Source organism: Myodes glareolus, chromosome X (genome assembly GCF_982192425.1).
Source record: "Myodes glareolus chromosome X, mMyoGla1.1, whole genome shotgun sequence".
Classification (NCBI taxonomy): Eukaryota; Metazoa; Chordata; class Mammalia; order Rodentia; family Cricetidae; genus Myodes; species Myodes glareolus.
In genome coordinates, this window is record NC_142053.1 from 5,920,255 (window position 1) to 5,933,878 (window position 13,624).

Consider the following 13,624-nt stretch of genomic DNA (forward strand, 5'->3'; position numbering starts at 1 on the left):
GTAGAGAGATTTGTAATCATGGCTACTGAGAGGCTGAGGTATAGAGATGACATTCTCAAAACCTGCCTGAGATACAGATTGAGTTCAAGGCTAGTCTCTGTAACTAACTGAGAACACAACTCAAAAATCAAAATTCAGACTCAGGATCTAGCTCAATGGTTTGAATCCCAGACAATGAAAAAAGAAAATTCTGAGTCTTTTCAAACCATCTTTTTTCTTTATTCCATATGTGCTGTGCAGTCCATCAGCAAGCATGCTCCTTTCCATTCAGATTCTGTCTCTGCCCATTCTCATCAGTTCTACTGCCCCCAGCCCTCTGGTGTAGCAAGTTTCTGAAGTCTCCTTGCTTGTGCCCTAGACTGTTTCCTTCTCAAGTAACAATTTTGAAACTCAAGGCAGAGGTAGGGATATAGCTCATTGGTGGAGTGCCTATCTGAATGGACTGAGCCTTAACTTTTATCCCTGGTAATGTGAAGATGAAAGTTGAAACCAAAAATGGAACCTCCAAAATTCAGCCCTCCTGTTTTCCCATCTCACTGAGGAAATGTCTTTACAATGGCTATCAAGGCCTTCCATGACTGGATTGCTTCCTCATCTCTTCTTCCTCTTGACAAGTATCCATACCATTCTTTCTGTGCAACGTCCCACAGTCCTAGTTCCTCTTGGCTAGATTGTTTTTTCCAATGATGTATACATGTGGTCATGTTGCCTTCTACTTTCATAGTGGTGTTTTTTTTTTTTGTATCAGAGGCTTTTTCTAGGGAGATGCAACACATATGTGCACACACATCTACTCACCCCTGGAAAGGGAACCCACAACAGACCAAAGTAACAATTACACCAAAGCCTAACTTGGTGAATCAGTGAGTTTTTGGGGGGTTACTAATAGGAAAATGGGTGAGAGGATCCTCACAGGAGCACTGATGACTCAGAAGCAGCTGCATTGCTGAATAGTCCACATGAACATGGTTGATGACTCATAAAAGCTATGGCCCTAGTTGGCAATTCTAAGAGATGGCCTGTCGGCTTATGGTGAGTCTCCTTCTCCAGTAGTTGTTTTCTGCTCTCAGTCTATGGTGGATATACATAATGTGATATACGCATTCAGTAGAATGTTATTCATCCTTTAAGAGAAAGAAAATGCCAATGTATTCTATAGAATAGATGAACCTTGAGAACTCATGTTACTTGAATTAAGCCAGGCACAAAGGATCAAATGTGGTCTGAGACCATTCCCATGAGATATCTCTTGTAGTCTAGTAATCAAATTCATAGTGCTAGAAAGTAGAATGAGTGTCCTCAGTTGATAGTGTCATAAAAATGGACAACCATTGTTTGCTTTCAGTGAAGAGTTAAGTGCTTAGGTGGTGGGGACAGCGATGTAAAATGAATTGCAGAAGTGATAATGATGTTGACACAATGTGAATACGTGTATTGTAACTAAAAAGTGGTTAGGTCGTTTGTGTATTTTACCATAATAAAAACAAAATATGAATCAAATGCAAATATTTAGAAATGAATAATCTTCAACAGATGTTTATACCATGGGTAGAGCTGTAATTGGTTGAACTTGTCTGGATCAATTATTTGACTCTAAAATTTAAGTAGTTTAAAAATGCTTCCAGCAGGCAAGAAACACTTTCACTTCATTTTACATCCTGTTATTGCATTGGGTGGACTGTTAGTGAAAGGAAATGTCCTGGAGAGGTAGCATTTCTAAGCTTCTTTTGCTAAAAACTGGATGTTGTATATGAAAACGAAATGGGTATCAGGTGGTGCTCAGACAGGCTCTGGTTTGGCTGGCTCTGCGGTGTACCAGACCAAGCTGTGCTGCTTCCTGTTTCAGGTGGGCACATCATGGACCTTGTGGAACTTGTATCTCTCTTCCCCACACTTGCTGGACTTGCCGGACTACAAGTTCCTCCTCGGTGCCCCATCCCTTCTTTTCATGTTGAGCTGTGCAGAGAAGGCCAGAATCTCCAGAGGCATTTGCAGCTCCATGATTTGGAAGAGGATCCACACTTTCTTGGTAATCCCCGGGAGTCGATTGCCTATAGTCAGTACCCCCGGCCTGCAGATTCCCCTCAGTGGAATTCTGACAAGCCAGGCTTAAAAGATATAAAGATCATGGGCTACTCTATACGCACCATAGACTACAGGTATACAGTGTGGGTTGGCTTTAATCCTGCTGAATTTTTGGCTAATTTTTCCGACATTCATGCAGGGGAACTCTATTTTGTGGATTCTGACCCACTGCAGGATCACAATGTATATAATGACTCCCAACATGGAGATCTTCCCCACTCATTGAAGCCTTGAGTTCTGCCAGCCTCGGAGAACCGCATATGTGTCCTCTTGTCCCCTTCTGTCTCATGAAAGGTGGCATTAGAAGTGACTATCTTTTACTACCTATTGTATTAGATATAACCTGAGTGGGTAGCAATCAAAACAGCATCATCAATTTGGCTTAGGACTATGTGGCAGACAAATCTTTTCATTTAGTTCTTCTTAAGTTATAAATGATCATTGAATTTAGGCTAGGCTGAAGCGCTTCCATTTTAAAAGCACTCATCACTTAGGTTAAGTAAGTATAAAAGTGAACTTAACAAAATGTAATCATACCTTTGTATATATAATCCATGGTAGCCAAGAATAGTACTGTACTAAAGAAATAATTTACTTGTTGAATTTAGTGCATTTCAAAAAGTAATCATATATCTTAGGTAGCTCAGTGTAGTCAAAACATGTTAACATGGGATTCATTTCTTTCTCAAATATGAAATTAAGTAATATTTCTAGAAGCAACTTCTATATCATGTATGATCAACTTTTGTTTATAAGACTACAGATTTCAAAATGAAAGGTAAAATACACATGGGATTATTAATGCAGCATTTCTTCATTAAATAATAAGTAGTGCTTAGTAAAGTATGAATAAAGGTACAAAATTCATTTAACTATTTCAATACTTGCTGACCCAAATAATAATTTGCTAGTAAATAGTATAACTCTTGAACTTGGTTATCTGTTAAAAAGTCTGTTATTCACAATGAAAAGCATTTAAAATGTAACTATACCCTTTATTTGAATCATTCAAAATCATATTCCTATTCCTAGTTAGAGAATTGCAAATCCCCACTTATCCTGAAGGCAGAAGCTATTCTACTTCTATTTTTTGGTAAAGAAAACATAAACTTATGAAGTGTACATTATTTTATGACTTGTGGAAACTTTAGGGTATAAGTAATTTTCAGAATGTACCTCTGTATTCCCTGCATATTCCCTAAATATGGAAGTAATAAGAAAGGTATGTAGTAGGGATAAGGTTATTTCATTACCTACCTTTGTTAAAAAAAAGTCAATTCTGTAATGTGCTGAAAACTGTTTGGTTATCATTGGTCAACAGCTTTCCAACATGCAGTGCTTTTAGTCTTGTATTAAATGAGTAATTTCAATAGTTTTCTCCTTAAAAATGTCTCAGTCTTTCAAGGTAAATGTTTTTAACACAAAATATAGCGAATAGCTAAGTATATTTAATTACTGTTGTATATTAAATTGTAACCCAAAAGCCAAGATATTATTTTTAAGTCTGTAAAATCTCAAAGACAGATTGTTTTTACTAGTTGGCCTAGAGTAAAGGGGTAGTTGGTAGCACAGTTATTTTCCTGAGCAATCAAGTGACTATTTTGGCAACAGCAATTTGTATTTGAGGATTGATGGCCCCATTCGTTTCTCCTGATCTGTACATTTGCCTCTCATCTAGAAACTGGCTTTTGTAGATGGTTTATTTCAGTTTCTTCTTGTTCTTCATCTTTATTGTTCTCATTGTATTCTCTCAGTGCCGTTTTTACAATTTAGTTTAGAAATTCTTCACAGCTTGTTTTTATTTTGCTTAGCTTCATCTCCTACTCCACAGTTATAGGGACAGATTTTGATAACAGTTTTTTTTATTTTACATTCATTTATTGTTTCTGTTTGAGCCTAGTATATACATTACAGTTTTCTTATTTTATCTCCTGAAGCACAGTTTTAGTGTCAGCCCCTCCAAATTCTGCCTCTAATGAAGTCATAAGCCCAGTGGTGCTATCCACTTAGTAGTTACAAGACATTTGTGATTATTCAAATTTAAATTCATTGACATGAAATAACATTTTAAATGATTTCTAGTACATCATAATTCAAGTGCTCAGTAGCTAGAGTTAGAGCCTTTCCATCATAGCAGACAGTTCTACTGGGCAGAACTATCCTGTATTCCAGCTGATTGGCAGGTTCCTACTGTCGTGCATTCGCCCACAATGAGCAAACTATGTTTTGTTTAGGCATAGAGTAGGGAGTTTGCTATGGCCATCAGCCTCTTCCTTTCATTCTCATCACCATTGCCTCTCTCCTTTCCCTCTCCTTCCCAAATTGTTTACCTCCCCCCCTTTTTCCTCCCCTGTTACTTAAGGAATCCATGTGTCTTCCTAAAAAATCCCTCTTGACCCTGCCCTTTGAGAACACCGTCAGTGCCTACTAAGGGTCTAGAAAGACCTCCGCTGAGCAGTCAGAGTCTTCCCTGGCTCCACAATGCCCCTTTCCTTGGCTAACTTTTCCTTGCCAATCCCTGCCTCCCTGGCCCTTCTAGCTTGTGCCCTCTCTTCTTTGCTCCAAACCCTTCATGGTCATTTTTCATAGCCTGGCTCCCCCACCCCTACTGCTTAGAGGCTGAGGCTTCTGTGACTCTTTAGATTATATTGTAGGGAAATTGAATGCTTTAAAAAAATCTTCTATTTACTTCAATTTTTTAAAAGGCACTTTTTATCATTATGAATTTTATGTGTTAATTATAGAAAAATGGGAAATCAGAAATGTAATAAAACACAAGAAAATGTCTAAGTGCTTTATCCTGAGATTGTCACGTAATATCTTGTCCTTTTGGGGGTATAAATGTTTGCCATTTCTTGATCCTCTATGTTCTTTATAATGCAATTTCTGTTCTTACATTTTCTCTAAATATTACGTATGGTTTTTAGTGACTTTCACAGATATTTTATATTGCTGGTAATATATTTTATTGTATAGTTTTATTGTAATTTTCTTAACCTTCTTTCAGTTGTTGGAAATTTGGGTTATTTCCAAATTTTTAGTATTACACGCAATGCTATGATCAACTTTGTGAATAAAATGTTGTGTTTCAAAGTATTACCATAGGATGGTCTCTCACTGCCGAGTCATTGAAAGCAGCTCCGTTTTGTCTTCTATTGCTGCTATAGCATACTAAAGTTAGAAAACAAAGTCAACAAGCCTATACATAAAAACCATAGCATCGAGAAAGCAAGCCTGTGTGGTCCAAAATAATAGGTGAAAGTTGTATCCTGCTTTGACTTCTGATTCTTTGCATATTAGTGACACGAGCCATTACTCTATCTGTGTGACAGTTGAGTTTTACATTTCTAGTTGTCTGACTTTGTGTGGTCATACTATGGGTGTTACCTTTTAATATAATAAAATAAATTGCTCTTTTCTGGTGTGATAATTTTTCCTTCATTTTTGTATTAACCATACAAACAATTCCATTTGAAAACTGAATAAATACTTGTTTTCCTTTGAATTTTTTTGGGGGATCTTGGTGTTATTGTCTTTCCACCTAATTATAAGATGTTCATTATTTTAAAAAGTAAAAAAAAAATGATGATGCTAGAAAGAAGCCTAGTTTCTTAGTTGGGTTTTTGAAATTATTTTTATTTTGTTTCTATGAGTATTTTGCTTGCATGTGTCTCTGTACACCATGTGCATGCCTGATGCTGTCAGAGGCCAGAATTAAGAGTTGGATCCCTTAGAACCACAGTTACAGACTGTTATTAGCTGCCGTGTGGGTGCTTGAATTGAACCCAGCTCCTTTAGAAGAGCAGTCATTGTTCTTAACTGCTGAGCCATCTTCCCAACTCCCTCAGTTTCTTTTTCAGTTTTGACAGCACACATAAGCAAAGGGTGATTTAGCTCCTAGTCCATCATGAGGTTGCAAGCAAAGGTATCACAGTCCACTGACAGAAGAGAGTAATTGATTTGTGTGCACTAGTGTGCTTACTTGCTCTGTGCAGTCCTGGGTTCTCAGACAGTTAAGATGGATCTTCCACACATTAGTCAATGTAATGAGGATAATCCCTCACAAGCATACTTAGGTGTCCATTTCCTGGATGATTCTGGATTTTTATCATTGTGGCAACACTAAAAATCATGCCAACCTTCAGAATATAGCTAATGTTGACATCTGTGTGTATTTCTACTCCTTTTTTTGTGTCAAATACATAGGAGTAGATAAGAACATTTTATCTTTTCATAAGTGGAGTCTACTACCACATAGTCTCTGTCTTAATTGGGATCTAGTGTAATGTTAGTAGCTTTTGGAGACAAAAATTTATTATTTTGCCCAGGCTGGCCTTAAGCTCAGTATACTCTTACCTTTACAGTTGTCTGTTGCTGTAGCATAAAAACAAGATATTTTGTTTTCCAGAACTGGAGATCAAACCAAGGGCTTCATACACTCTAAACAACTGCTATAGAATCAAGCCACACTCAAGCTTTAGCATGGTTTTTCATGGTAGTTGGCAGGTATTGGTTAATAATTGTAACTACCACCTTTCCTGCACTAGTCTGTATTTGTCAAAATTCTCAAATTTTAATATGCATTTAAAAATCAGTAAAATAGAGGTCAGAAAATATACCACCTTAACCACTTTTTTTTGTTTATTTAATTTTTACATCCCAATCAAAGTTTCCTCTCCTTCCCCCATCCCCCATCCCATCAATTTCTCTTCCCTTGTTTCTCTTCAGATACAGGTAGGCCGCTCATGGATATCAGCCAGCCATAATATATCAAGTTGCAGTGAGACTAGGCACCTCTTCTCCTACTAGGACTGGATGAGGCAATTCGTAGGAGGAAAGGGTCCCAAAAGCAGGGAACACAGAGGCAGCTCCTGCTTTCACTATTCAGAGTCTCACATGATGACCAAGTCACACAACTGTACCATATATGCAGAGGTCCCAGGTCAGATCTATGCAGGCTCTCTGCTTGTCAGTTCAGTCTCTGTGAGCCCCTGTAAACCCTAATTAGTTGGTTCTCTGGGTTTTCTTGTGGTGTCCTTAAAACCACTGGCTCCTACAATCCTTCCTCTCCCTCTTCCACAGGATTTCCTGAGCTCTACCTAATGTTTGACTGTGGGTCTCTGTATCTGTGTCCTTCAGTTGTTGGATTATGCCTCTCTGATGACAGTTAGGCTTGGCATCAATCTGTGGATATAGCAGAATATTATTAGCAGTCATTTCATTGATTTTTTTTTTTGTTTTGCAATTTGGGTTTGGTTTGATCCTAGGTCTCTGGGGTATCCCACCTCTGGGTCCTGGCCCTCAGGGGTAAGTTCCCTTTCAGGGTATGGGTCTCTAGCTGTGCCAGTCACTAGTTGGTCACTCCCACAACTTTTGTGCAATCTTTACTCTGGTACATCTTGTAGACAGGACAAATTGTAATTCAAAGGGTGTGTGGCTGAGTTGGTGTCCTGGTCCCTACCTTGGAAGTCTTGCCTGTTACAGGAGGTGGGTGGTTCAGGCTCTGTTTTCCCCATTGCTAGGAGTCTTAGCTAGGGTCACCTTCAAATTTCTGGGAGTTTTCATTGCTCTAGGTTTCTAGTTCATCCCAGAGATGTGATGCCCCCAGATTCTAGTTGTCTCTCCTTCCATTCCCCCTATCCTTCCTGTTCCCATCACCACCCTCCATCCAGACCCCTCCCCATGTCCACTGGCAATGTCCATTCTATTTCCCTTCACAGGAAGATTCACGCATCCCCCGCTTGAGCTCTCTCTTTTACTTAGCTTCTCTGGGTCTGTGGGTTGTAGCTTGGTTATCCTTTACAGCTAATACCCACTTATGAATGAGTACATGCCATATTTGTCTTTCTGGGTCTGTTTGGGTTACCTCATTCAGGGCAATCTTTTCTAGTTCCATCCATTTGCCAGCAAATTTCCTGATGTCATTGTTTTTTACCACTGAATAATAAATACTCCATTGTGTAAATGTAGGACATTTTATTTCCATTTTTTTTTGGTTGAGGGACATCTAGGTTGTTTCAAGTTTCTGGCTATTATGAATAAAACTTTTATGGGCATAGTTGTACAAGTGTCCTTGTGATATAGTGGACCATCCTTTGGGTATGTGTCCAGAATTGGTATTGCTGGGTCTTTAGATATATTGATAACCAATTTTCTGAGAAGCCATCATATTGATTTCCAAAGTGGCTGTACACGCTTTCACTCCCACCAGCAGTGGAAGAGTGTTTCTTTTGCTCCACATCTTTTCCAGCATAGGCTGTCCCTTGTGTTTTTTATCCTACCCATTCTGACAGGTGTAAGATGGGATCAGAGTCATTTTGATTTGCATTTCCTGATGGTTAAGGATGATGAACATTTCTCTCAGCAGTTCTTGGCCATTTGAGATTCCTCTGTTGAGAATTCTGTTTAGATCTGTACCCTATTATTTATTTATTTATTAAAGAATTCCTGTTATATCTTTTCTTAAGGTTTATTTATTATTTATACAGCGTTCTGTCTGTATGTGTGCCTGCAGGCCAGAAGAGGGCACCAGATGTCATTACAGATGGTTGTGAGCCACCATGTGGTTGTTAGGAATTGAACTCAGGACCTCTGAAAGAGCAGCCAGTGAGTGCTCTTAACCGTGTCATTTCTCCAGCCCCTTACCCCATGTTAATTGGATTATTTTTTGATGTCTAGTTTCTTGAGTTCTTTATATATTTTGGATATTATTTCTCTGTCATGATGAGGGTATGGTGAAGATCTTTTCCCATTCTGTAGACTGCCACTTTGTCTTTTGACAGTGTCCTTTGCCGTACATAAGCTTGCCAGTTTCGTGAGGTCCCATTTGTTGACTGTCAGTCTTAATGTCTGCATTATAGGTATTCTGTTCAGGAAGTTGCTTCCTGTGCTAATGCGTTCAAGGCTATTCCTCACTTTCTCTTCTATCAGGGTCAGTGTATCTGGTTTTATGTTGATTAATCACTTTTTTTTAGACAGTCTAATTGTGTAGTCCTGGCTGTCCTGGAACTTACTATGTAAACCAGGCTGGCCTTGAGTTCACAGAGATCGACTTGCCTCTGCCTCCAAAATACTGAGATTAAAGGTGCACGCCACCGAACTGTCCTCTATCTTTACTGCTTTCAATGGTGCACTTCTGAGGCATTAAGTAAAATTACATTTTGTGCTTTAATCACCTCTATCCATCTAGAGAACTTTGTTTTTGCAAAACTGACTCTGTTCTGTTAAATAGTAACTCTCCATTTCCCCCTTTTCCAACTCCTACTACCATGATACTGTTTCTGTTGATTATTCTAAGGTTCCATAGATTTGTAGACATACATTTGGGTCATTTTGTGACCAGATTATTGCAGTCCTTATAATGTCTTCAGTATTCTACCATGTTTTAGAATGTTAGAAGTATCTTTCCTTTTGAAATTGAATATTATTCTATTGTATGCATTTACCACATTTTGCTTAGCCAATCATCCATGGATGGGTTGTTTATATCTTTGACTATTACTCACAGGGCTGCTATCAACACGAATGTAAAATGATCTGTTCAAATTCGTGATGTGGTTCTTTAGGTGTGTGCTACATTAGTCATTTATTGTTAAGATATGTGAGTGTGGTTTGAGAGGTGGCAAAGTGACTGGAGAAGCCTCACCTGGGTTACAGAAGGAATTTTCTGCACAGCTGTAAGTGGGTGGGTCTTCTCCCTCTGTCCAACCCAAGCCAGCCATACCCATCCTGTGTGAATGGCTTCTAGTATAATTTCTCAGATGAGTGCTTGACTTCTTTTTCTTCCAAAAGGCCATCATTTGGGTTCCAGTTTCTTTGGAGGGGACTTGTGAATTCTGGCCTGAGATCTGGGCAGACTGGAATTACCCTTGGGCCTCTGCCCTTTATCTCTTTTTGTCTATTGTAAAAAACTATCAGCTTAGCCTACTCTGAGCTGTCTCTGGAGACTACAGAGTAGGTTTTTTTTCTGCTCCATATGTGTATGTGAAACAGAAATCTGTCATCAGTGGGTACTGTAGAGGTCACCTGTGTGGCTACTGTGGGTCAGAATTCTCACCACTTTGGGTATTGCCTTTTCACATGTCACTGAAAGCTCCAGCAGGCTTCCTTGTTCCTTCATGCACTAGATGTAGCAGATGCCATGCACTGCTTGAGGTTTTGAAAAAATACAGGGCAGTCTGTTGTGGCAAGGAAGCCACTGTCAAGAGTTTCCCTGAGGGTTCAGAGTTTTCCAATTGTAACTTCAAATATTGCCTCCTGAGACCATTCTTAGTCATAATGCAAGTCTATTTTTTATTGATTTTTTAGGGGGGGCAGGTCTGCCTATGTAGCCCAGGCTGGCCTCAAATCATCCTGATTTAGCATCCTGAGTGCTGAGATTATCATGCTTGGCAAAGATGCAAAATTTAGACTCTAGATTCTAGGCACAGGTTCTAATCCTCTGATGGGAGAAAAGTCCAGATTAGAGGAAACAAAGTTAGTTAAGATTGACACCAAATGGGGCATCCTTGAGACTAACCTCAGGAGTCGGGTACTGGGTGGTACAGCAGGGCCCACTCAGGAGTCTCACTGCTGAGAGGTGTAATAGAAAATCATCACATGCTAAGGTAGCAAGAGTTAAGATGAGCCTGGGCTTACTTACTTTACTTTCTTCCTTTTCTAGAATTCAGAGACTATGATTTATGTGGGTAAAAGGGTTTGGAGCAGTACTATTGTAGCATTTACAAAACACTTTCACTAATTTATTGTCCTTTTTGGTATGTTTTGGAAGGAGCATTTTTCAGGTTATATATATTCAAAACTCATTACTTAGCAGGTTTTATGAATTCATCTCTTTCACACTATTGGAAGCATGCCTTTGTATTTGTGTTAAGAGCAGCCTAAGTTTTCATATGAATAAATCCCTCTAAATTTGCCATTTTTTGTTTGCTTTGCTTTTTTAAGACAGGGTTTCTGTCTAACAACCCTAGCTGTTCTGGAGCTAGCTCTTTTAGACCAGCCTGGCCTCAAACTCACAGAGATTCGCCTACATCTACCTCCTGAGTGCTGGGATTAAAGGCATGTGCCGCCACCACCTGGCTTAAATTTGCCATTGCTATTTTGTGTACAGTTCTTGCTGTTCTGTCAGGGCTTTTCAGTGCTTCCTTTAAATGAATGACACTATTGATCAAATTGATCAAATTGTGATACCACTGACCATGTTTGTTCTTTTCAGGTCCCTAACCAGTTCTGTGTGAGGCTGAGGCTGCTGTGCTGTGGATATTGCTCAGGACTTCCTTTTCTTTTGCTTGTTTTTTTTTTAGTGTACAAAATTGTGTGTTTTGTTTGATATTTTATATCTCTATGTAATTGTGTTTTGCACATAATTGGTCCTCTATTCTCTCTTTTTTCTCTCCCACTCCCATGTTGGTCTCCTTTCTCTGGCCACATACCCTCTGTCATAGTTTTGTGAACTTGATACAAAGCTAGACATACCTGGAAAGAGAGAGTCTCGTCTGAGGAGAAATCTCCATCAGATTGAACAGTGAGAATGTCTGTGGGAGCATTTTCTTCATTGCTAATTAATGGAGGAGCATCCTGGCTGTGTGGAGAGCTCAGGGCCTGTGCTTTAAAAGAAGGTGCTGATCAAGTCATGGTGAGAAAGTCTGTACTCAGTACTTCTCCGTGGCCTCTACTTCAGTTCTTGCCTTGAGCTCTTATGCCAATCTCCTTGATGATGGATTATCATCTGTCAGTTACATAAATGCCCCCACCCTGTTCTCCTTGATGTTGGAATAAATCCATCAGTTACATAATTCCCCCACTCTCCTTGATGGTGAACTATAATCTATCAGTTACATTAAACACCCATTCTCCTTAGGGGGGACTATAATCTGTAACTTACATAACTCGCCCGCTCTCGTGGGATGTGGACTATAATCTGTCAGTTAAATAGACCCCCTTGCTCTCCTTGATGATAGACTATAATCTGTCAGTTCCATAACCCCCCACTCTCCTTGATGACAGACTATAATCTGTCAGTTATATAGACCCTGGATCACCTTGATGATGGACTATAATCTGTTAGTTACATAACCACCCTGCTCTCCTTAATGGTGAACTATAATCTATTATTTACATAACCCTCCGCTCTCCTTGATGATGGACTATAATCTGTCAGTTACATTAAAGACCTGCTCTCATTAGGGGAGGACTATAATCTGTCACATAACTCGCCTGCTCTCGTTGAATGTGGACTATAATCTGTCAGTTAAATAGACCCCCTTGCTCTCCTTGATGATAGATTATAATCTGTCAGTTACATAACCCCCTGCTCTCCTTGATGGTGAAAAATCTTCTGTCAGTTTTAAAACACCCTACTCTCCTTGATGATGGAGTATAATATGTCAGTTACATAAGCCCCAGTTCTTCTTCAATGTGAACTATAATCTGTCAGGTACATAGACCTCCGTTCTTCTCGATAATAGACTATAATCTGTCAGTTACATAACCTCCTGCTCCCCTTGATAGTGGACTATAATCTGTCAGTTACATTAAACCCCCGCTCTTTTTAGGGGGGACTATAATCTGTCACTTACATAACCCCCCAGCTCTCGTTGAATGTGGACTATAATCTGTCAGTTACATAACCCTCCCCACCGCTGTCCTTGATGGTGGACTATAATCTCCCAGTTACATAACCCCTGCTTTCCTTGATGGTGGACTATAATCTGTCAGTTACATAACCCCACTCTTTTTGATGGTGGACTATAATCTCCCAGTTACATAACTCCTGCTTTCCTTGATGGTGGACTATAATCTGTCAGTTACCTACCCCCCTCATTTTTGATGGTGGACTATAATCTGTCAGCTACATAGACAACCACTCTCCTTGATGGTCGACTATAATCTGCCAGTTACATAACCTTTTCTCCCCCAGATTGTTGTTGATCAGTCTTTATCACTTCCACTGAGAAGCAGACTGGAACACCATTTTCTCTCTTCATCTCTCTGGCTATCTCTGTTTCTATCTGTTTCTCTCTGTGTCTCTTTGTCTCTTTCTTTCTCTCATGCATATTTTTGATTTTGTATATGACAGAATAAATGATATTTGTCTCCACTTATTATGGTCTCTTGTTTCCCCTCCTCTCCTGTTGGTCCTCTTTCATCTGTCATATAAGGACTTACATCTTGAGGATTGGTAGTGAGTTGCTCATGAGTAAGTACCTCTGTGGACAATGGCATGCCTCTTATTTTGCTTTGTAGTTGCAGTAGAAAAGAAGAAGAAGGCTCATTCACTTCTCTTGGAAATTTAGCTGTGCAGCTGCAATTAGGTAAAGGGAGAAACATTTGTTCAAGATTGGAAGAGTCTGCTCCTGTGTGTGGTATATTCAGACACCGGAGGCATGAAAACATTTCCTAGGCCTGTGGTTCGCAGGGTGTCATGGCTTGAAAGGTAGTGGCTCCTGGGAGGATGGAGTCAATGAGGCAGACTACAGTTTCATGCAATAGCCAGCTTTATAAAACAGATAACAATAGCCACTTGCAATAAATAATTTGA

At 39.4% G+C, this 13,624-nt stretch overlaps 1 protein-coding gene across 29 annotated transcripts in view; it reads left to right on the forward strand.

Annotated features, from left to right (window-relative positions):
* Ids (iduronate 2-sulfatase) overlaps window positions 1–13,624 on the forward strand; it is a 252,787-nt gene that overhangs the window by 16,789 nt on the left and 222,374 nt on the right. For 21 of the 29 annotated variants that reach the window (XR_015000371.2, XR_015000372.2, XR_015000373.2 and 18 more), the window contains exon 9: window positions 1,847–2,029. The exons of 5 other annotated variants lie outside the window; for them this stretch is intronic. Coding sequence is in view for 21 of the 24 variants with exons in the window: in XM_085684656.2 (XP_085540782.1) it covers window positions 1,847–2,029 (183 nt within the window). In the remaining 3 variants the exon portion in view is untranslated. Of the gene's footprint in view, window positions 1–1,846; window positions 5,503–11,299; window positions 13,188–13,624 lie in introns of those variants that run through there. 3 more of the 29 variants (XM_048457759.3, XM_048457761.3, XM_048457752.3) reach the window with 3 other exon arrangements.